Below are 26,051 nucleotides of genomic sequence, written 5' to 3'. Positions count from 1 at the left end.
CCTCCCACGACTAACCTGACCCTAACTTTATTTCTTGATGTTGGGTTTTCGTTTCAATGCATTTTGCAGCTTTATGCTAAAACAAACGATACTTTAAATACAATGCCACTTTAAATTGTTGTATGAGCGATAAGCGTATAATTTTATAATAATTCTATTACCTATAAAAAGCATATTTTAATAACTGTTTATATTTTGCACTTCTTTTGTTTGTTTGCATTAAGCACAAAGCTATAAAATGGGCTATCTATGCCGTGCCCATTACGAGTATCGAAGTCAAGTGTTTTAGCAGGATTTTCGACATGCCACCTTGCACTTCAAGTATATTAATTTCATAGTCTATAATGAAATGTGTAAGTGTATACCCCACTTGTTAGACTCGTACAACAATATACACGTCTATATTGACATAAGAAATAGGTGTGGAAAGTCATTAAAAGATTATTAAAATAATTAAAACAACGTGCTAAAAAAGTTAATTACTTTTCAGCTTAATAAGCTTTTTAAACACCGAACCAGTCTTTTTTAATATATATACAGAAAAGTAACAAGAACTGGCTAAAGCCGAGGCATGCGTCATCTTCAGAAGCAAACCCTCCATTCGGACAACAGTAGGTCGAACATTCGAACAAGAACTACAGAAGTGTCTGGTAACCATAACAACTTCTTTAATCGTTAATCAACTTTGACAGATTCTCTGGGTTACACCCGAGTCCTCTGGCGGCAAGGCAAGCGGCGGTTGATGCTGAATTAAAGACTGCGTTATTCTAATAGACAGGTTTAAAAGGTAGACAAGTCACGAGCTACTTCTCAAACATACCCGAATAATAGAGTAGGGCACAGAAAAAAAAAGAAAGAAACTTAACTAGACTACAAAAATGGTTTTCATGTTGTATACATACATGTAAACATGTACAGATAAATACACATGTATAATGTTTACATGTACATAACTTTGATGCTCTTGAATGTTTCATCATGATTTATTTTGGATATACGTTAGTTCGTAAAAGTACGCTTCGAAAAAAATGAAACTCACATTAGTATTCTTTTTAACGATTTATTTAATGAAGTTTTCTTTTTTTTTGTATCAAATTCCAATGTTTTCAATTCGAGTTTCAGCATTTTTTTCTGTTATTATCATGTGTTTCAAATCTGTTCTGGTTGTACACATGTTCACTACGTCAGCAGTGATGTCATACACTGTAGTGTAATGAAAACAAATAGCTTGCGAGTATGTTCATTAGAGGAGGTTTCATTTTTGTATTGTAGTTGTGTGGCTAGTACCCGTGATTGAAAGCAATGTAGAATACTCTATAATATGGTTGAAAAAAATTTAATAAATTTATTCTCAACAGAACCTGATAATAATGGCACCAGTAACAATGCAAACTGTGATAAAAATGACACTGGTGAGATTTACATTCGGGGAAAAGTAGCATAGGCAAGTGAAAAAAAAAATAGACATACTGTTTTTGCTCTATTGTTTTTTGTGTGCACTGGAAAGCAAGGTGCCATTTTTTCCACTTTTCATTATTACTAGTATTGTTTTTTATGGATTCATCCCCAACATTGTAAATGACCTAAAGTTTCTCAAATCTATTGGCTATTACAAGTCCCTACTCCGTGCATACTTAGAACTTTTGAATTTCATAGTAAGCCTACTTGTAAACAGATTCGACAATGCTAATATAAGACTAGGCAACACTGATAAAATTTCTTGTTCTAACAAGATCTCCATGATCATGCTTTAATTTGGAAAAGTCTGGAGACTAGACCAATGTTAGGGAAATTTGGAATTCGAGAACAAATAGTGTGGTACTTATGTTTTGGACAAACACACAGAAAAACATCCTCTGAGAATGCATGTTTATATAATTTAAAATTATCTTATTAACTATATTTATTTAACATTGGAAGTAAAGCCATTATGTTATAGGAAGTATTAAGATACAGCTGTGTAGCTTTTATGTTTTCATTGAAATTATTTGCCTGGTTCTCATGTAGGTGGCACTTTACAGAAATCTTTAAATGACTCATATAAAGCGTGTATGTGTCAAAGAATGAAAAAAGGGGGCAATGCAAAAGTTCGTATTATGTGAGGTAAAAAAAATGGTTACACTATTAGAATATTTTATGAATTTACCTAAGTATATTAAATCATTGTTATGGGACGATCCGAACATATGCTTGTCATATTCAATGAGATTTTCGTTTAGAAAACCTTGTTTCTATGAGATAACAAAATCAGCTATCTAAAGACGGTGAAACGCCACTTTTAGAATTGATTGAGTTAGTACTTGAACCGGATATGGATATAAATGAATATTAATGTGATCATAAATTAATGTTCTTCCCCTCTTTCTTCATAAACACTTGCCATGCGCGTCAGCATTATGGTGTAGTGCACTTTCAATGGAAATCAATTTTAATGATTTGTCGCTGTTGTTTTTGACTTGTTTTATGTTATAAGCGTGTGAAATTGGATAGTATTAGTAGTGTAAAGAGGGACTACAGAACTAGAAAGATGAGTTACGCTACTAATGGGTCACCTTTGGTAGGTCTGTGTCCTCCAACGTCGTATTACTGATGAAGCAGTGCAACAATAACAAACACTAGAGGGACTACAGAACAAGAAAGATGAGTTACGCTACTAATGGGTCACCTTTGGTAGGTCTGTGTCCTCCAATGTCGTATTACTGATGAAGCGGTTCAACAATAACAAACACTGGAGGAACTACAGAACAAGAAAGATGAGAGGGGCTACAGAACAAGAAAGATGAGTTACGCTACTAGTGTGTCACCTTTGGTAGGCCTGTGTCCTCCAATGTCGTATTACTGATGAAGCAGTTCAACAATAACAAACACTGAAGAGATTACAGAACAAGAAAGATGAGCTACGCTACTAGTGTGTCACCTTTGGTAGGCCTGTGTCCTCCAACGTCGTATTACTGATGAAGCAGTGCAACAATAACAAACACTCCAGTGTTTGTTATTGTTGCACTGCTTCATCAGTAATATGACATTGGAGGACACAGGCCTACCAAAGGTGACCCATTAGTAGCGTAACTCATCTTTCTTGTTCTGTAGTCCCTCTAGTGTTTGTTATTGTTGCACTGCTTCATCAGTAATACGATGTTGGAGGACACAGGTCTACCAAAGGTGACCCATTAGTAGCGTAACTCATCTTTCTTGTTCTGTAGCCCCTCCAGTGTTTGTTTTTGTTGAACTGCTTCATCAGTAATACGATATTGGAGAACACAGACCTACCAAAGGTGACACACTAGTAGCGTAACTCATCTTTCTTGTTCTGTAGCCCCCTCCAGTGTTTGTTATTGTTGAAATGCTTCATCAGTAGTACGACATTGGAGAACACAGACCTACCAAAGGTGACGCATGTATTGATTTGGTCTTATCTGTATACAAGAAAAAAATAATGGTACTGGAGGCCTGATTACTAAAAAAAGTGATATAATGAAATATTCACAACTTCATTACAGTTCCAGATAACAATAACATAAAAGACTAATTAAGTTCAGATTTTGGTTGCTTTGTACCATTTGTATGTCTGTTTCTTTCAAATGTGTTCAGTCTTCATGTACGTTTTTTCTGTTGTACTTTCATATGTGTCCAACCTTGCTATAGCCCTAGTTATGGAATATTCCTTTTTTACGAAATTTCCACTACTGGAAATCAATTTATATGTTATTGTATTGCAATACAGTGAGGTCAACACTGTCCTTCCCTCTGTGTACATACTATCCAAAATTCATCAACCATGCATGGACGACAACTTTTGAGAGCTCGTTTGAGTAATGTAAAGGCACAAAGTCCACGAGAAACGTTTGTGAATGGTATAGCATAAATTCCTACTTGCATTTTCGTCTTGAGTAGAAACTGGGATGGTTACTTGGAAATGTGACTGGATGCTTTGGATAATGATAACTTGTCCAGACACTTAACTAGACTTACGTTCGTCTAACTGATCATATATTTCAATTTGCCACATTTTGGCTAATGTTATCAGAGCTTTCGAAAGTTGGTCTACTGTTCCGCTGTGTGCTTAAGGATAAGAAGAGTGTGTGTCGCGTTTAAACATATATTTATATTAATTACGTTTCTTACAGATCGAATACAAGCTTCTACTTCAGTTGTAAAGGATGACTCTGTTCTTGTATTATTACTAGTATCAAGCTATTTAACTTTCTTCTCTACCTCCAGTGTGCAACTGATGGCCGGTCGAGAATAACCAATTTTTTCTTGCTGGATTTACGTCTTTCCTTGCTACACCAGTACGATATAACACTACAGGTATTCCCTTTTCTTAAACACTGAAATTGTTTGTCTTACATGTTTTTATAATCGCGGAATACAAGAACTTCTCGTCGGAAAGTCTTCCAATGTCACCTTCCCAGAAGGGGTCAATTTTAGGTGCCATCTGCACTTGCAAGTCACATCAAAAGGGTCAGGAATGTTAACTTGTGTAGCCACAGGTCATGGATATGGCAAGGGGCGTGATGGATCGCTATGGAAATTGTTAATCATGATAACAGATAATTTTTCACGACTGTACTTTGATGAACTTGAACAAATCGTTTGTCTTCGAAAGAATAATGATCACCATGAAAGCACTGAAAACTGTTTTATTTATATATATATATATATATCCAAAAATAGATACATAAATGTTCATATAGTAATTGACGATAAGTCCGATTATTCTTGTGATACATTAGTCATAATAGTGTTGTTGTGATAGATAAAAACTGCTACTTTCAAAATTTTACACTCAACTCATAACTCTTCCAATACATAACTCTGGCCACACATAATCTTGTCTTCCGAGAAATTCCTTCGGCAGAGAGTTATTCTCGTAGTTGTTACTGGAGGCATGTGGTGAATTAGTTTCTTCTCATTGCTAAGACCTCCCACGTGAGCGCAAGCCGTCCAACGTCCACGTGCGTCTCTTGATCATGAGGACTTCTAATGTTTTTGACACGGGTTTTCATTTCAGTCACAATATTATAGAACTGAATGTGACTGTGTCTCTTCCTGTTAGCAGAAGTGTTAGTGTAGAATTACTCGTCCCCCTCTCACAACCTTGCAATGTACCGTGACGCCCCATATACGTGTAAGGAAGTTTACCCTTGTAAACACAAACAACCCTCCTTGCCAGCCACCTTTATGCTGATACAAAGCTACTTGGCTGCGATTTGTTTTAATATTTCTGACAACATAGATATTTATCATAACATTCTCTCCCTGAAGTATCTTAATCATTTATATCCTTCTGAAAATATGCAAGAAAGTGTCATATTTAGTTGTTGCTACAAAAAATAGAAAAGTTACAAAACAACTTAATATTTCACTTTATGAGGCGTTGCGTTACAGGGTAGTCCGGGTACAAAAAAATGCTACTAATAAGAAGCACAGTTTTAAAAAAAGATGACAATATCAAAGGTAGAATATTAGTTATGTGATAACCTTGTCAGACAACTAGAGCTCTTTGTAACAAGTTTTGTCGGTGCAATTTAAAGATTAATATTTGATAAGTGTAGACAAATAAAAACTTTACTGTTTATTTGTTGAAAGTTAAGCACAAAGCTACACTGTATCTGCGCTCTGCCCCTCCACGGGTATCGAAACCCCGTTTCTAGCGTTGTAAGTCTGCAAACATAACGCTGTGTCACTGAGGAGGGGAGGCAAAACTTTATTAAAGATAAATGAAGCGTACTTAAGTGCAACATCACCAACGTAGATGCAAATATTATAAAATACAAGAACACTTTGGAGTCGAACTTTCAAATTATTGCCAATACAAGTTTCTTAAAAAAAAAAACAACAAAAAAGTTAACACTAATGCCCAATTCGAAATATGTAAATGCAGTGTTATGCAGGTCTCATATTTTAAAAATAACGTAAATAATTACTCACAAGAATGTATAGGACTAAACCCAAAAAGAGAATCGCGACTGGAAAAAGAAAGAGAAAGCTTCTGAAACTTACTGAACAGAGAAACTGGGCAACATAGTTTTCATAACAAAATATACTTTGTTTTTATTGCCCCAAGATAAACTGAAATTCGAATCGTATTATCTTCAGCTGGAGATGATATAATGGTAAGTTTTCTAAGCTTGTTTTGTGTGATCATGTAAATTTTTTTCTCCCTTTAATACTTTAGAATACAAAATGTCAGCCTTTGTCTACCAGTTATCTAAGCTGTTTCAGTAGCTATTTCACCTAAATAATTAAACTTCTCTTGACTGTCAATTTTCTCTGGAAACAAAGGGATGTAAACTATAAATCTTATAGTTTCATTTCCCTGGAGTAATATAATACTGAGTAATATAAAATCTTCATTATTTTGTTATACATAATATGCACTTTCAGTGATTTTTTTAAGGATATTTACTCAAGTTCCACTATTCGGTCAGACCCAAAGAGTTGACGGTGGGTGCTATTTATTAGCTGCCTTCCCTTTAGTCTATCACTTTAAAGTTATAGATGGTCATGTTCAGACTGCCATTTATAGAACCCTTACGATACGTACCTTTCCATTTCTGTAATACGGGACGAATCCCGAAAACCTTTAGCGAAGGGGTTGCTGTCGATTTTCAACTTTGTGATCTAGAAGAAAATGAAACACGCTTGTCTAGAAAATATATGCAGATATATGTTTTCAAATTCAAATTCTATACTTTTTCTAATTACGACAATGTCACGTACACTGAACTACATACAATAATAACTTCGTTGTTGGATATTTTAGAGCCAAGCCACATTTGGGCTGGCTATCTGTTGGGTCCATCTCGGGGAATCGAACCCCGGATTTTAGCGTTGTAAGTCCATAAGCTTACCGCTGTCCCACCGGGGACGTTTTGGAGAATACAGGTGGGGGAAATAGTAAACTTTGAAGGAAAATATTGATTTTTTTTAAAAAGGATTTGATGCTTAAACCACAAAACAAGAAATTTGTTAACTTGGGTGGTTAGCTTAAAAGTCTGCCCCCTGAAAACAACCAGGTTATCAAATTTCTTGTTTTCGTGGATTTGTTAGTCACATCATATTATCGTTTACGGGTTTTTCTAATTGGTACCAATAATGATCAAAAGTCCCCTTTTATTCCATTTTTTTTTACATACATCAACAGCGAGCTTACTTTTCGCGTTGAAATAAGCACTATCATAAAACTGGAACCTCTACAACGTTCAGATTTTGCGGTATACAATCTAACTGTATAAGAAAACCATGGTAAGAAACTCCAGCTAAATTAAGCCATTTTTGGGAGACACTTTCCTAATTCTTTATTCTAATCCTACTCCAAAAAAAAAAAACTTTAACAATGACTATTTAACTATTTTTAAAAATATCTGTTATCAGCGTAAATTTACCGATTTAATTTAGAAAACTAAAATGATCTATATGAAATAAAGTATTAATGATGTTATAATTATGCGTGTCAGTGTTACATTACGAATTAAAATATGTTCTAACTCATGCTTTAAAACTTTACATTCTACGGATACATTGGTTTGCTTCAAATCTCTATTACGTCTCATACTTACGAGCTGATTTTGGTAGGCCGTTACTGCTATAAAGACTGTTTCGGGAAAGACAAACGTTCGGAATTCTTCGGTTTCTAAGTCATTTATTGGTGTCGTCGCAGACAAATCATTCCTCTGCACGAGATGTATCCTTGGCTGGTATTTGTGCATCGAATTCAGAACAATCTGAAGAAATTATATTGAAAATAACATATACAATGTTATCTGTGAAATAAATCTCGCCAATTTTTTCTTAAGCTACTGTACCGAGAAATATATTGAAATTCAACCAGAATGGTAGTTTCATTCGAACGGAGTAGTACGTAAACCAGAAGAACGTAAAGTTGTACACGTCTAGAGGTTAGAATGAATTAACATTATCAAAAACAAGTCAGGACAGTCACCATAGTAACATCGTTTATTGTTAAGTATCACGAAATTCAGCAGTAAATTACCTATAAACAGAGCACTCCAGTTGCCGTGACAACGTTTATAAAATGAACTGGTATATATAACAGAAAAAAAAACAAAAACTCGATGAATAATTTTAATGCGTTTGGAGATTAGTAAAAATATAGTAAGTATAAGAGACTCAAGGTCATATCTCGCACTTCCAGATACAATAACAAAATATCTTAATATTCAAAGCTGTAAAATATAGGCCTAATCTGATGGTTCAAAACAATGGATATTTACACGCTACATGGCTCACTCTAGTTCAGAAGTACTTTGATCACGAAAATAAAGAACAGCTTCAACCTAACATTGAAGGTCATCTTTAAATTTCAATTCAGGCAGCGACACTACGAGTTTGATACCAGCTTTCGTATTAGTACTCGTCACATAGTGGTACTATTGTTATTGAAACCATCATAGTTACAGTATAAGGAAGGTGAGAACGATATAGCGTGTTGAGAAGTGATATACCATGACGGACAAAGCCAATCATTTGGTATAGTAGCGATGAGCGTGACCGTTTTTTTTATCCCTTGCCGCTTTCCAAGTCACGTGATAAAGATGGTCTTGACAGTTCTCATTTCGATGTGTTTCTTGCCGAGTCCACCATGGACGAAAGCCAAAACAATAAGATAGGTCAGTTTTCTTGGCGCCATATACAAAGTAATAGCTGTCCCATCTCTCTTCATTACGTGACTGATCACGTGATGTAGCTGCACACATGGCTATTTCAATTTTCTTTCTTCCAATTTTTCTTTATTACTACACGCTAAAGTCTTATCTTATAATTTTTTTTCTCTTGTTCCCCATTTTCGCACGCTCGAGAAAACTTTCATGGAGAAATGGGAAAACACACCTTTATGTGTCCTTTTAAATAACGCAATAACAACTTTCTTATCTAGCACTAAGTGAAATCTACCATACAAAGCAAGGCTATGTGCATTTGTCCAGAACCGCCATTAGTCTTACGTGAAAAAAATAAAGCAGATAATGTTTTGTACAGAAGGGAGATTCCCCCCCCCCCGACGAAACATAGTTTTTATTTACAACAAATATTTCCCCCTCGACGAAACATAGTTTTTATTTACAACAAATATATCCCCCTCGACGAAACATAATTTTTATTTACAACAAATATTTCCCCTCGACGAAACATAGTTTTTATTTACAACAAATATTTCCCCCTCGACGAAACATAGTTTTTTTTGTTTACAATAAATGCGAGTCTATAGTTTCACAAAATCCTCAATACCTTTTAATTAATTTCAGTTTAATCGAGAAGCTCAAAACATTCATTTCTACCAAAAATAAAACAATGTGCACTGAGATTCATTGTTAGAATCGCACATCAATATGTAACAGTTCTGGTGTAGCACAGTTAGGGATATGCTTCAGGTAGAGAAAAGACAGAATGATTTAGAAAACAATTAGATAAGATTTTTCGTATTTCAAAAATTGGGTTTGAAAAAATGAACATACATTTAAGAGCTGAAAGAACCTACAGAAAAACAATTAGATAAGATTTTTCGTATTTCAAAAATTGGGTTTGAAAAAATGAACATACATTTAAGAGCTGAAAGAACCTACAGAAAACAATTAGATAAGATTTTTCGTATTTCAAAAATTGGGTTTGAAAAAATGAACATACATTTAAGAGCTGAAAGAACCTACAGAAAACAATTAGATAAGATTTTTCGTATTTCAAAAACTGGGTTTGAAAAAATGAACATACATTTAAGAGCTGAAAGAACCTACAGCTTTTATTGTTCTATTTAACACCAGTATAGAGAGTTGAATTGAGACATTGGAGTTTCTCATTTGATAGAACTTTAAATCCTACGTTTGTAAGATAGACCGCGATGCCATGAAACGGTAATCACACAGGGAGAATAATAGCTTGAGAGTGAAAAACACGCTTCTATTTGCTATCCCAGTACATATGTGTGTATATTTGTTATAAGGAGTTTATTTATGTATTTATTTTTGAGACTTTACTTAAAATCTGTTAGATAGCAAATAATTCATAAGTATACCATAGCGTTTATTTATTGCTATATTGTTATGCTATTGGTTATATTGTAATTACTTTATATTTTGGTTTATTGTTTACTATTACACTTTTATTATAAAGATTGTTTTGCACTGTTAGCTTAGATTTTGTATTTAAGACTAACCTAAATCTCCTAAGCTGTGCCATCCTTGTGAGATATTATTAGGATTACAGCCGAAAATATCGTTAGCAGTGAGGGTACCCTGAAACCCATTCTAATCTTTATAAGTAGGAGCGTAAGAAACATATGCTTAATTTGCTATACTGATAGCCAGACTGATTCTTACTTTCTCTCTAAGTATGTAGCTTAGTCTGATCAGACGTTATCATTGCTGTTTATAGGCTTTTTTGTCTTTTCTAATTAAAGATGGACTTAAATCAAATTTCCTTTAATACTTACGTGCCCCTGTTTGTACATGTCATTGTTGGTCAGTTTAACCTTTTCGAATGAGATCATTTGTTTCTTCAGTTGGTCCTCGGTGAAAGGGGAGTCTGGGTGGAGGTAGATACGTGCTTGGGAAGGAGGATCGGCTTTTCCGGCAACTAGCCACGAGGACCGGTGGTAAGCATAGCGGTATCTCTTGTTGTCTACCGGAACAATGTCAAGCAACACGAAGTATTTCTTATTTGGGTTGAGATCGGTAAAAGAAACCCTAACGGTAGGGAACATTCGTCTGGAACAGAGCAAATAGACAGACACTAATTACTAAAGTATTATTTAGGGGAAGAAATTATAAAAATTAACACTAAGCTAAGCGAAATTCACGAGTAAAAACCAAATGAATTACATTTGAAGCTTATTTGGGATTCCTTATGAACTATGTATCTTCATGTGGCTAGTGAAGGAGCCAGGATATTTACCATTTCGAATTACTAATTTGATACAGCATTAGTGTTAAATGCTGACTGCTAACATGTTAAAAACACACATTGATTAAAATTATTTGTTTAATAGCTCTCTAAATATACATTATATGAACCATTAAGTATACTTTGTTCTATATGAGTTGCATAAAAGCTTTCTCATTATATTTTATTTATATAAAACTATTAAATTTATTTTGCTCTATATGAGCTTTGAATGAACTCGAACAAGTAATCACTATTCTTATAGCAATATGTAAGACAGTGTTTTTGTATAATTTATTCAGTGTTCTTATTAATGCAGAAATAAAAGGGGTAAAACAAACATATGAAATTGATAGAATACAGAAGGCAGAATTCAATAAAAATGATTTAATAAAGATCACATACATATATATATATATATATATATTTAAAAACTCGTAACTAAACCTAACATATAAGACAAGTCTAAAGTTTCTTTGTTACTCTCTTTATAATCTCTTTTCGGTGTTTCCCGCAAGCAAAAAATACCAGACAAAAAATAAATGCTATCTAAAATAATAACCGTAAATGTATGAGAGGGATTAGGTCAGCTGTTGTTTGGGTGCTTTATCTCTATGTAGCTAAGAGACATTTAAGAGCCGTGCCGATTTAAAACTTCAAAATAACGAAAAAAAAATGTTTATAAAAGTTACAAATAACATATATTAAATTTACAGTTACGATTTCACTCTAAACAGTTGGATAGAGAGAGAGAGAGAGAATAGCTATAAAGATAATCCTAGTTTAAAATTATAATATCTTATAAATTACACGATAATTGCGAGATATTCTGCAATTATGTTATAGGTCTTTAAAAAAAACAATCATTTTAAATATGAGGTTTACCATTTTCATCCCGTGAATAGAGATAGAATTATAGTGCAAGATAAACCCCTCTTATGGATATCTGCCAAATTGTTTTAGATAGTTTGACTTTGTTGCACGTCGTATTGCACATACTTAAGTAACCAAGAATAACTCGTTATCAGGTAGTATCCTCAGCACTGCTACCTTTTTCTCTCAACCTACATAGTTCTTGCCCGTTTTCTTTCAGCCTTATGTCTTTAAGGCAGAGTAAATCCCTCAAGTGATGTCCGAAGAATGAATACAATTTAAGAAAGAATCCATTTTCAGCCAGAAAAGGGAACGAAAGCTTAACACACGATATATAAATGCATACGACGTGAATATTTCCCCGTTTCATTCATCGAGATAATTAAAAAAAAAATTGCTAAAATAGAATGTCATAATTTAAACACGACGAAAATAAAGGCGGCTAGTGAGAAGTCTGAAACTATTCAAGAAGACTAAGATGGTTGCAATGCTACATCGACCGTCTTCTTCATGTTAAGCTTCAGATCGAACAACCAGTATCGTTATAGAGTTATATGTATAAGAAAATGGGTATGTGTTATTATTAATGAAAGACTGTAGTGACTCCTGCACATTGTGCACCATGTATAATTGTTTATTGCTTAATCTTAACATGATCGATGAGAAAGTCTTAATATCAAACTTCGGTTTTTAGCCCTTAACCACGTGGGTAATATCTTTTATACGCGAAATAAGTGTTATACCTATAAACTTCATATATTTGTTGGTAGATATATATGTATTTTAATATTTTGATAACAACAGTTAGTAGCCCCAGACCATTAGGCTAATTATTTTTAATTTTCAACTGTTTTCGACTTATCTGTATATGTGAACAGTGGATAAGCAAGACACACGAATGGAGAAAGGACCAAAACACTTGATGCTCAACAAATCAAATGCCCATATAGAAACATAGGACATATAACATATGGACCGCCCTGTATAATAAGATGAATTTTACTCCCCCTCCCCCCAAAGTTTTTAAATAAGGTGAAACATTTGGCTACAGCACACTAAGGGGTGGTCTAAAAATGACAAATTTATAAATTTCCGATTTTTTAACTTTTTTTTTGTAATACAGAAAGATAATGAGTATATTACACTGCTCAAACGCTCTAATGTTTTGTTCTTGATAGTAAACTCTTGAACACAGGTGAAACTTTTTACTTTGGAAGATGAACTTCGAGCGAAGTAAATCGTAGTTTAAAGTAAAGCGTTAGAGGATTTCCAAGCATCGCGGAAAGATGAGATAATGTAAACGAATCTCTGTTTGTTTCACGGCTGTGCAAGTAAACTACTGGGAGGTTATGATAATGTAAACGAATCTCTGTTTGTTTCACGGCTGTGCAAGTAAACTACTGGGAGGTTATGATAATGTAAACGAATCTCTGTTTGTTTCACGGCTGTGCAAGTAAACTACTGGGAGGTTAAGATAATGTAAACGAATCTCTGTTTGTTTCTCGGTTGTGCAAGTAAACTACCGAGAGGTTATAAGACACTCGGGAAACTGGTTGAAGTTTCCCGTTTATTGTTCTTAAGTGTGCATCAAACTTCCTGTGGAAATTAATTAAATGTAGCCACCCTGTTTCAAAGATAATTGGAGATGGGGAATACTGTGTTCCTATGGTAACATAGTATTTTCACGAGGTAAATAATTTTCGTACTCTCATCTATTACGAAGGCACTCTACGTGGGTCGTTTCTTTATAAGAGCAGTGCGTAACCTAGTGTGCCAATACGTTAGTCTGCACTCTACGTGGATCGTTTCTTTATAAGAGCAGTGCGTAACCTAGTGTGCCAATACGTTAGTCTGCACTCTACGTGGATCGTTTCTTTATAAGAGCAGTGCGTAACCTAGTGTGCCAATACGTTAGTCTGCACTCTACGTGGATCGTTTCTTTATAAGAGCAGTGCGTAACCTAGTGTGCCAATACGTTAGTCTGCACTCTACGTGGATCGTTTCTTTATAAGAGCAGTGCGTAACCTAGTGTGCCAATGCGTTAGTCTGCACTCTACATGGGTCGTTTCTTTATAAGATCAGTGCGTTACCTAGTGTGCCAATATGTTAGTCTGCACTCTACGTGGATCGTTTCTTTATAAGATCAGTGCGTTACCTAGTGTGCCAATACGTTAGTCTTAAACATAAGCTAGTTCAGGTGCCGGCAGAAAATTACTGACGAACTTTTTGTAGTTAGAGTAACAGCGTGTGTGTAAGTAGATGAGGAGACTCAGACTGGGAAAATAAAGAAAAGTTTCAAATTGAATACTATGTAAAAGACTTGTACATTAGACACAATAAAAACTTAAAACATAAATCCATACAAGTACCGGCATCATATTTTTTAGGAACGTTTTATAGAGTTCCTTATTTAAACAGAAACTATTTTAAGGAATCTTATTAAAAACGGAGTATGTTTCCATACCCCTAGGGAAATTATTCGTTTTCTGATGAAGATTCTTAAAAAAATCCATTAAAAAATGGAACTTGGTAAAATATTTTCCTGAAAATGTATTAAAGGTAATTATTTTTTTGTAGTGTTACGGAAACTTCGTGTTTTTCACAGTGCACACATACAACAACACAAATGCACATACAACATATGTTTTGATCTCTCCTTAGCAGTTGGTATCTATCGTATAACCAACTGTTCTTGACTGTTAGAACATACAAGAACTGTAAAATAAAAAATCCAGTAGACGTACAACGAACTATAATCGGAATTTGTTTTCTGGGAAACGTATTCAACCTATCAAACCTGTTATTTCCATTTGAGTGAAAAAAAAATTATTAAAACATTCTTTAACGTAAAGTATAGAACATTTCATCAAGATATATGTCTTATCATTACAGAAATTATCAAAGTGGTGTAGTTAAGCCTTTTTTGAATTCGCAATTCGTCTGTGACGTAAATCATCTTTTAACTTGCTGGATGTAGGGTTAGAAGCCTGTCTGCCAAAGATGCTAAATGAAAACCGCCAATCTAGTCGGCATAACCCATTACTGATAAGGTTCTTAGGAAAACGACTAGGTGGCGTCATATTCCCGAGCCGTGGGAAAGAAATAAAACAAGACAAATATATATATATATATATAAGTTTCAAAGGATATATAGTATGAAACTTCTCACGATACAAGCTTTCCAGAGCTTACCGCAAACGCCACTGTATACCTTATCCTATGTATACATATTTCGCTGATAAGGAAACTCTTAAATTATCGTTGCCAGTTAAACTGGGCTCAAAATTGAAGTAATATGTACTTATGTTTTGAGGTAAGGGGGGAGGAATGGAACAATCAGATATAATAGTAGATTACACTTTCTTAAAGTACTGATAATGGCAACTACTAACAACTATAAAATATAGATTACGTCAACATTATGCCAAAGCACTATAAAGTATATTCAGTATATACGAAGTCGTTAAATTTTATACTTCAAAGACGCATGGAAACCTAAACGAGAATTATTTTGAAATGCACTTAACCAAAATAACCATTAAACTGGTCTGCCTAATTGAATGTTTTGTGCGCTTAGCTACCCTTGATTTTCAACTATTGTCATTAATAGCTATTGGGGCACAGGTGATATAAAAGAAAACTAATATATTGTGACGTCACTCTAGCTATAAATATATATATATATATATATTATTGCATTTTAATTTAGCTTATTGCTATTATTAAATACTACAAGGCATTTATGCAATGTTTTATGTGTTAAATGCCTTATTTGGCCACTTCGTGACGTGTTGCTGTTGTGTCAAAACACACCCTGGCGATGCTCATTAAATCATTTTCTTCCCAACGATTGGTCATTTTAATAATTCAAAGATAGTGTCTGTATATGTGAGTGTGTGTGTGTGCGTCACGTTTGCTTAGTTGTTTATTCTCTCTTACATGTTCATAAATTCAAACTTGTTGTTTCAATTTGTATAAAGTACACAATTTTTTGCTCGACGTGAAGTTGTCTGATATGATCAACACCAAATGTATTGTCAATCTCTTCTGATGTATTTCCAGCGTACTGACATATTTTTGTTCATCTCAAACAACGAACATGTAAAATGAGGAAAATCTGTCGGTTTCCACCAATAATAATAAAAAAAAGATCTCTTAAAAACGACAGAGAACTTCATTTTCTTTTCTTTAATGTTGCAGTGTGATGGTTAGTCATTAGTTGCTATTGTAGAGCAGCTGTCATCAGAAGGTTGTGTATATACTCATAGAACCAGTCGTGTGGATTTCACTGTCGTGTTGGGAACTCGAAGCTGAGTGGTGAAATTGACTGACTTCCAGTCTAAAATGTGCCTTATAAATTGGTAAACTGAGGAACCCTAGACTGTCATGAAATATAGCGTATTACACAGCATTAAAGTGTAGAACATGCGACTGTCGAAACATCTGTTCTCAGCGCTACACGTCCTATGGTGAATGTAACTACTTCTAGAAGTTTCTTGTCCCTGCTTGAAGCAGATGTTGTTACTGTAAAGCAAATAGTGGCAAAAATCGACTTTAATAAAACAAGATACCACTACCGAGGGGGAGAAAATGGGTTCATAAGGAAATAAAAGCGAAGGTAAAACGTATTAGGAATTTGAAAATATTTTATAGAACGGCTATACCGTAAGTTTAGTTTGTTCTATCTCGTGTCTGCAGCAGGCAATGTACAACATGTTAATTAAAAAATATACAGTTTATCGAACAAATTCCACTTAAATGTATCATTCGTAAAAACTAGAGAAACTATTGCACAATGAAAAATAACAGGTCAGTTATGGACGAGTTCGATTCACACAAAGGTACACGAAACGTAACATGAAATTAGATTATTAGGCTTAATAACATACTGAAGAAAGACCAGACGTGACCTACTGATTAACGTGCCCAGACTATAGATCCGACGTGTTCTGCACTTTAGAGCCGGTTGTGCACTATAATACTGAAGACGATCAAATACCACAACCTGGTCAGACAAAAGTAGCCCAAGAGTTGGAGATGGGTGATAGTTAAACCATTGGATATTCTAGTCAAACCTTCTAATGCTTTCGGTCTGCTCCATCGACAGTAGGAAGCTGACGATGTACACTGTAGACGAACTTGGAGAAAAGTTGGAGAAAAAACTGTTGGATTTGGGAACTGCGGTTTCGAACTATTGCTAAGTGTCAGCAACACCAGAAAGAGAATTTTAAATGAATAGAAAACGAAAATTAATAAAAAGTATAAACCCAAAAAGTGTTTTCTTAATGTACTAACAACCCCCGTTGTTGCTGAATCATCATTTGATCAAGGAGCTTCTTCTTTATCACTATGTTGGCCGCATATAGATGCAGAGCATGTGCAGAAATATGCTAATCTTATGTCTACAGAAGTTATTCTCCAGCGTGTTACCACCCTACCCACATGGGAGCTTTTGTTCAAGTAACCTTGATAGGGAAGACTTAAAGCACAAAGAAAGAAAACATTGATGTATTAAAAGTATGGCTTACGGTGGAGGGTCTTCCATTAAACCCTGGTGTCATCCCACCACCCCTCATTTGACATGCAGTCTTGTTGTTTTTGACATACACAGTTTTCTTTGAGATGCATTTTATTGCATAGGTAAAACAAACACTGTAGACAATCCCCTGAAAATGAAAAATAGAGAAAAAACACGGGTACCCCTGTTTGCTATGCTCTAGAATCACCACTAAAACATAAATAGTTTTTTCCACATTAACAAAAAAAGAGAACATAAACACACCATACAAAGTCCCTTGGAAGTTAATAAAATTCAAGACATTTAAAGAGATACCAGTAGTATAAATGTTCTTTATTTATTAAACAAAGCGAATAATAATTTAATTCTTGTTGGGTATTTAGTAGCTTTGCCTACCCAAGATAACGCGGTTTACTATCCACACTTTTTATGGATATTTGTCAATGTTTGTCATAGTTAACTGTCTGCCTGCGCTTTGGTTTATCACTGTGTACCGACACTTACCATTTGTTTACCATGACTTACTGTCTTCATACGACATGTTTACTCTCTTTGTTTACCATGATTCACTATTTTCTTATAATATGTTTACCCTCTTTGTTTACCATGGTTTACTGTCTTCATATAACGCGTTTATTTTCTATGTTTACCATGGTCTACTGTCTCCATCTGGCATATTTTACTCTCTTTGTTTACCATAGTTTACTGTCTTCAAATAACATGTTTACTCTCTTTGTTTATCATGGTACACTGTTTATATATATAACCTTTGTACTCTCGTTGTTTATCATAGTTTATTTAACATAGGTTATTTATTCTCTATATTTGTCATGGTTATTTTTTTTACCATGGTTTACTACTTTACTTTAAACCATGACTTAATCTATGTACCATTGTTTACAATATTTATTTTACTGTGGTTGACTTTGTATACGATACTATTGTAGTTACGCTCTCAGCTCTATTTGTATTCATTATTTTCATTAAAACAAAGGCCTGTTACATAACAGAAATGTTTAATCTTAAGTACATAGACATAAATATGTTACATAAGCGAATTTTTATGAAGAATTTGCAGTAAGGGATACGCAAGCACGTGACCGAAGAATAACCAATGGCTGACATGACTAAAAAATCTGTCTTAGGAAAAACAATTTGATTCAATATTAATACCCTATAATTAGGTAAGGAAGTAGATTTTAAATAACACGTAGGAATTGTGTAATGAGGAAAACAAAACCCAATAACTTGGACAAAACTGTACAAGATTACATTCAACACACTTATGACAAGGATCAAAAAACGAATTGTTAATAGCTTGTGATAAAAACATAAGCTAAATGCATTAATTTTCAATAACTTCTGATAAAATAAGACTACATGTATAAACCAGAAATAAAACTTAACCCAGTAAATAATGTAGCTGATTTGATATACCAGTCTAACTATAGGGAGGTGAAACCAAAACTTTTAATGACGAGAATGCATTTGGTTATTCAGCATGAAATATGATTCTTAGGCACTACATTTCACCTCACTGTTGCCTTGCAAGATTCAATTTGACATCAACTGGGCCAGCATAGTAGTTATCGTACCGATCTGATGATCAGAAGGTCCAAGGTTCGCGCCGCAATACCGCTAACACGCCCAGAACTTTTAGCTATGGGTATGTTATACGAATGCATTATTCGGTTGAAAACCAAACAAAGCCCTTGTGGCGGCGATTACTGCTAACTCGTTGATTTCCTTCTGGTTAGTAGTTTGAGATAAGGAGCGACTATACCCGAACTCCAAGAGCCTCTGACCATGACGTATAACAGGTATATGATTATCAAAGAGATTGAGGCGTCACCCTGAGGAGATAAGTTTTACTTATCACGCCTGCAGTAACCTGCTTTACTTACCTCCCCCCCCCCCAATCAAGTAAGCCCTAATTTACGCCCAGGATATCGAGTTTTCATAGTTTAACCACTTTGTGATCTTGTATGCTTCCAAGATTTATACACTGTTTATATATATATATTTAAGATTATTTGGTTGAGCTAAAACGCTACTTAAGGTAAAAAAGGGTAAAAACATCGGCACACTTAAATACATGTGTATGTTTGTCTTTTTTGGTAAGTACTTATAGATATAACATATATATATAGACTCATACTGACTATGCTGAACAGTGTGTACATACCTATGTATGTGTGTGTGTAAATATAGCTAAAGGTATTTCTAGTTATGTTGGATGTGACGGATTTATTATTACACATTTATTTTAATATCGATGTTAAATTTATATTTAGAAATGTATTAGGTCGTCGAGAAATTAATATCGATTTTTAGATGGAAAAACCCGAACAACTTATATATCAAAACAAAACATTTATTAAATGAATTAGCCTCCATTTTTATCGATGATGCTTTTCCATCTTACAATCAGGTTGATAATGCCCTGATTAAAAAATATCTTGGCTTTGAAGTAAAAAACATGTCGATGTCCTCTTTAACACCTTTCACATTTGCATACGTTTTCCGATTAAGATGGTGTTGCAGCGAACGAAAAAGATGGTAATCTGATGGTGCCATATCTGGTGAATATGGTAGGTGGGGGAGAACTTCCCAACCCAACTCCATAATCTTGTGTTGCGTCAAACGTGTCGCATGTGGACGTGCATTGTTGTGGAGAAGAAGAACACCTTTCCGATTGACGAGTGAAGGGCGTTTCTGATGAAGGGCTTGATTTAAATGTTCCAGTTGCTGACTATAGATTTCTGCATTGACAGTTCGCTGTGGATTGAAGAGTTCGAAATGAATTACTCCTTTAATGTCCCACCAAATGCAAAGCATAACTTTCTGCGGATGGAGTCCAGGTTATGGGGTCGGAAGTGGTTTTTTCTAGGACTGAGCCATTGTTTTTGGCATTTATTATTCGCGTAGAGAATCCATTTTTCATAATCGGTAATAATTATGTCCAAAAATGGTTCACGCGCATTATGCACCAGAAGAGACGAAACAACGTTCACACGTTGGAAATAATGATCATCGGAGAGTTTGTGAAGCACCCAAACACCTTCTTTATGGAGTTTTCCCATATTCCTTAGATGTATTGTTTCATGAGAGACATGCGGTTTCAGGGCCATTTCACGAGTGTGTTACCTTGGGTTAGACTCAAAAAGCGTCTTCAGAGCATCAGTATCAATTCCAACATGTTGGCCCCTGCCATCACAGTTTTTAAGGATAAAGTCACCTGAACGAAATTTGCTGAACCATCGTTGACACTTACGAACGTTCAAAACATTTCCGTAAACGTCTTTGATATTCTTTGTGGCTACAGAGGCGTTGTTTCCCTTCTTGTATTCAAACAGCATTACATGCCGAATGTATGTCTCGTCGTGTGTCATCACTATAAGGGATTAGAGTATACTAAATTTACACATTATATAGGCTACACTAACGTGGCGTTTAGGCGGTCCGTTTAACTATTATACATGATGTACGTTTTTTTTGGGGGGGGGGGTGGTTAATGAAAGTGTTCCAAAACACGACATTAAATTCTTGACGACCTAATACAAAATGTATACCGTTAAATGTGTACTGCGAAACTCTCTCCTGTTCTCTAAAGTTGTAGAAGATTCTCGAGTGTAAGAATCAACAATATATGTGTGTACGTAAACGCTAGTGTAGCTTTGTATTGTTACGTAATCTTAATTTTCGAGAAACTCTCCACACGCCTATAAATATAACCAACGCGACGCGCCTAAATAACAGTATCTATCATTGGTTTGCTATAATTGTTGTGTTATAAACTTCGGAAACTATAACTGTGAGTGTTATAACGCTTATTAATCTGGAAACGTAAGATATTTGACCAGGAACATTTATAAATTTCGAACATTAGAAATCCTTTAACTTCAGTGGATTCATATCAGACATTAGTACTTTTACGAAATCATTACCTAACGACATCGGTAAAAGAAACTCGACCTGTAATCGACGTGTGATCAGCGAGAACTACAAAGCTAGCTTGCTCGCTATTAAGTGAATTGTACCTCCGTCTACTCGAAATTAACTCGCTCATCGTGAATCCTTGATAAGACATCAAGGAAGTTTCAGACTAGAAATAAAACTTTGTATTACTTGTAAGTTTGTAAAACTTTTGTATATAAATCATTGTTTGTAGTAGCTGTTTGTAATAACTGTTATTGTAAATTGTATTATTGTATATGTATTAAAACATATTTATATAAAACAAAGAAAACTGTGTGTATTAATCTTGTTGGCAAATATCATAAATTGGATACATATTGGCATTTATTTAACTACTAAATTTAAATTACAATTTAACTCAGTTTTAGGCTATTGGAAATTGTAATATGTAACATGGTATATATATATATAGACCCATGCTGACTGTGCTGAACAGTGTGTACATACCTATGTATGTGTGTGTGTGTATATATAGATATAAAAAGGTATTTCTATTTATCTTGGTATAATATATATATATATGTTTACCTACTCTAGAGTACATGATCTAAATTCCATTACGTTTAAGTCGCCTTTACTATTGTTCGTTCTAGAAATATTCACGAAACTGTGTAGGTTTCGTTAGAGCTGTGAACCTATTTGGTTAAAGTTCTTTTACTACAAGCTAAAAGCTACCGTGACCAAACGGAGTTCATTTACGTAGCTTGAAACACGTGTTCCCCACCCCAACCTTACTAGTCGTCACTACAGACTTATACACAGGCTGTTTCCTGAAGTATTCTTTAATTTTCTCAGACTCCTGTACTCATTCTCTGTCAAAGTAAGGGGTTGCAACGATATGAAACACTCTACGATTTTTAATACTGCTATCCATACCATACCTTACTATACCGATGGTGAGTCGGCAGTGCAACCGTATATGGATACGCTCGTCCACCGAGTTTATTTTTTCACATTTACGCCAACTTATTTCAAATGAAAGAATATTTTGTGGTATGCTTAAATCATGCCAAATGGAAGCTAGATTTTCAAAGATACAATACTATTTTTGTTATTGCTACAACTTTTATTTGTTTTTGTATAAACAGTGGAGCTGTTTCGAGAGTATTTGAGTCTGGACTGAAAGCCTGATACTAGTAATTTTAAGTCTTTTGTAAACTGTTTTAGTTTCTTTCTACTGTTTAAAATTTAAACGTGTAGTATTATAAACTAATAAAAGCAAATATTATATATTATTAAACCTAAGTGCTAAACAATTCGCCCTCTATTGGTTAGCTGCCTCTGCACGGGTTACTTAACTTTAAGAAGGAGGCCTATTTATATTACGAATCTAAAGTTAGACCTTAGACTGCTTAACATCTTAAGCCTATCGAGGAATAATAAGAATTTATGTGTGTTTTCGATATAAATACATCTCTAAGTAACACAAACTGTTTGTGTAAAAATTGCTTCTGACAGCGTGTGATTTTACTTTTAGGGTAAAATTCGTAAGTTATACACTTCCAAGACTATCATTAATTAGATTAGGTATTTTTTACGAGTGACTGTTTGTCGAGTGATCAGGATATGTAAGTTGCAACTAAAAGTAAAACTAGTAGTTAGTTACAACTTTTAATTTTGTTGTAATTGCAAACAGAAGTTGTGTAGGTTTAAATTTAACAGTACTAATTGCTCTTTGATAATTAACGTAAAAAGAATATCAACGTTATATTGCTTGTATGGTAAAATAAGGCGTGAACACTGAAAATCAACTACTCAATTCTCTAACTAATTCTAACCCATTCCTAAACATTTAATTTTCTATTTGAATTGAAACATTATTGCTGTTTAGTACATGTACTGATATAGACTTAGGGTGGGATGTTATTGTTAGTTGTGAATGGTTTGTATAAATAAACGAGAACAGTTGTCAGACAAATATGTATGATATATTGAAATTTGAAGTATCAAATAAATTATTGTGACTTTCAAAACATTCAGTTTACTTGTAATTATTGTTATAAAATACTCTTTTGAAATATAATTTATTCATTATATTAATTCAAATATGTATTCATATTATTATTATTCTTTAGTATACATTACCTTTGAATGTATATAAAGACAGTTACGGGTATTTATTTATTTATTTGTGAAAGTTTAGTCTGTAAAGACAACTTACTATAGAAATTGTTTTAAGATTTGAATAAGTTTCTACATAAACGGCCCCACAAAAGTATTAACGTCTTAATTCTTAACAACTTATAATACGATAAAGTTGAGGCGATCGGGTATTTTCTTGACGGGAGAAATTTAAGTATAGTTTACAGAAACGCATGAGTTATTGTTTTCCCTCAGTTAGGAAGAATCTCTTACTCTTACTCTAGTGTGTGTGACAATACCTTGCACATCACATATCGAAAGTTGTATTTTCGTTAAAAAGACGCTATGAAGAAAACAAAATCTAACTTACCTTCCTGATTTTGTTATAATCATTTCTGTTCTTTGCTCGAAGAACTTGTCCCATAAATCTTTGTTCTCCAAGTAACATTTAACCTTTTTTAGTTCTTCACAGTTGCACCGTGGTTTGAGGGCGCTAGCGTACGGATTGGAAGAAGCTTTCTTGTGCGAGGTATGTCTCGTCTTCCGTTTAAGGCCGGCCGCGGACTGCGAGAGATCATCCTCGCTCTCATCAGAAAGCGTGTTTACCGAAGAAGACGATTCTTCCTCCTCGTCCGGCGACAGGGGCGATCTCGCATCGTTGTCGTCAGTATCGGAACCTGGCGGCGGAGAACGATGGGGATGTTCCACGGTAACCTTTCCTTTGTCAATCGTAGCCAGTGAGCTTAGCAGGGTTACTTTAGAATCACAAGAACAGCAATCGAGCGGTGGACTTACTGACTTTTCTGAAATGTCTAATACAACGATCACGAGTCAATAACAGAAGATGTTACATAAAAACAAATCACTAATGATGCAATCATTCAAAAACACACACACATATGTAGCTTGACAAGTGGACCTGAATATACTTCTAGAGAAAGAAACTGATAAACATAAAAACGTATATACATATATATATGTCAAAAATATCTAATTCAACGATTAGCTCTATAGAGGGAAGGTAAAATGAAAAGTAGCCTAATAATCATAATAAATATATATACAGATGGGAAGATTAACATAGAAAGTGTATATATTTGTAAATAAAAAAAAATTATAATATATGAATAATCAGACATAAGGAAGACGCCCAGTTTAAAGTCTATTAGTATTCATGCTTTTTGAATTTAAAAATTGTATTTATCAAATTTTGTTAAAATACTATTAAACATCTAAAATCACATAACATTTTTGTAGGCACGCAAAAAAAGTTCGTTTTATTCTTCCTTTTGAATAAAACTCTCGTTTTTTGAAGTTTTCAGATACTTGTTTGTTTGTAATTAAGCACAAAACTACACAATGGGCTGTCTGTGCTCTGCCCACCACGAGTATCGAAACCCGGATTCTAGCGTTGTAAGTCCGCAGACGATACCGCCGTGCCACTGGGGGTATTTCAGATAATAATCGCTCTGTGTGATATACAGTTTATCTTTCAAAGACATCTTTCATCACAATACTATGACTCTCTATATGCCTTAGTGGTTTGGTAAAATTTATTCAAATTAGGTGTTCAGGCGGAAAGCAGAGTACGTATATATATGATACAGATAATCCCATCAAGAGAGAACATATCATATTGTTCATCTTTAGTGTATGCTGTTCGTGAACAATGAACTGTATGAAACAATTGTATCAATTTACATCTCAACTTGCAGCTACTCAGCATTTTACATTGATGTCGCTGGAAATGATGTAGGAACAATTTATGATACAGAGTGCGTGTTGGGCACGTTTGTTTTTTTTTTGTTTTTTTTGTATTCTGCTCATTATTAATGTTTGTCTAATTACAAACCTTGTCGTGAGCTGTTTGTTTATAACACGCCATCAATTATCAAGTAAACAGTGTTAGTTAAACAAAAAAGAACTCGATGCTGTGATACAGAGAAACACAAAGAACTTGATCTAGAAATACAAGGTTTACGTTAGGGTTGCTAAAATGACAGTTTCAATAAAATAATGAAATATATTTTATATCCTACTTCTCTTTTCAAACATCCTAGTCTGAACAATGAACGCATTCCTTCTAACGGTTTTGGTTTCAGTATTAGAATCGTGCTCACATACACTGTATAATTACTCTAGTATGTTAAAAGCTAATACAAACCTTTGCTCTATTAAGGTGTCCAATAGACAGTTAGTTTACAATAAAGGCTGACCTCATTCTACTGTCTGTCTTAGTGTGTAGATATAAAACGTAGAGATATTATTGTTTTATTCCGTGGTCATGGATGTAAGCCATATTAAAATAAGGAGAAAGGTAATATATTTTTCAACTTGTATGGAACATAAATAATTGTAGAGTCTCTGATTCGTTATACTAAGAAATAACATAGGATCAAAAACGTAGATGTATTACAGAAAGAGAAATTCATTAATCCCAACCAAATATTTTCGGAAAGTAAAACTTCCTTCTTCAGGGGGTGAACTGGAATGAATAGGATGAGTAAAACATTAGGAATGTTTCTCGCAAGTCATTGTACCCATTACACGTTCAATGACAAATAGCTGGCGTCAAGAAAGTTATGGACTGCAATAACAACGCAACTCTAGATGACCAGATGGACTGGGCGTGCTTAGTTGTTAACATGCCCGGATGTGAATCCGGCAATTCATGGTTCGTGACCCATTCCTGCAAAAAAAC

The 26,051-nt window shown here is 34.4% G+C and overlaps 1 protein-coding gene across 1 annotated transcript in view; it reads right to left on the bottom strand.

The window, feature by feature from the left end:
• LOC106456897 (T-box transcription factor TBX20-like) overlaps window positions 1-26,051 on the bottom strand; it is a 50,362-nt gene that overhangs the window by 4,869 nt on the left and 19,442 nt on the right. The window contains exons 2-5 of the mRNA XM_013916267.2: window positions 23,721-24,162; window positions 10,451-10,724; window positions 7,566-7,730; window positions 6,551-6,627 (exon numbers count right to left, since the gene is read on the bottom strand). Coding sequence (XP_013771721.2) covers window positions 6,551-6,627; window positions 7,566-7,730; window positions 10,451-10,724; window positions 23,721-24,162 — 958 coding nt within the window. The remainder of the gene's footprint in view (window positions 1-6,550; window positions 6,628-7,565; window positions 7,731-10,450; window positions 10,725-23,720; window positions 24,163-26,051) is intronic.

Source organism: Limulus polyphemus, unplaced genomic scaffold (genome assembly GCF_000517525.1).
Source record: "Limulus polyphemus unplaced genomic scaffold, Limulus_polyphemus-2.1.2 Scaffold269, whole genome shotgun sequence".
Taxonomy (NCBI): domain Eukaryota; kingdom Metazoa; phylum Arthropoda; class Merostomata; order Xiphosura; family Limulidae; genus Limulus; species Limulus polyphemus.
The sequence above is the reverse complement of the archived record's forward strand: the minus strand, read 5'-3'. Positions and strand labels throughout refer to the sequence as shown.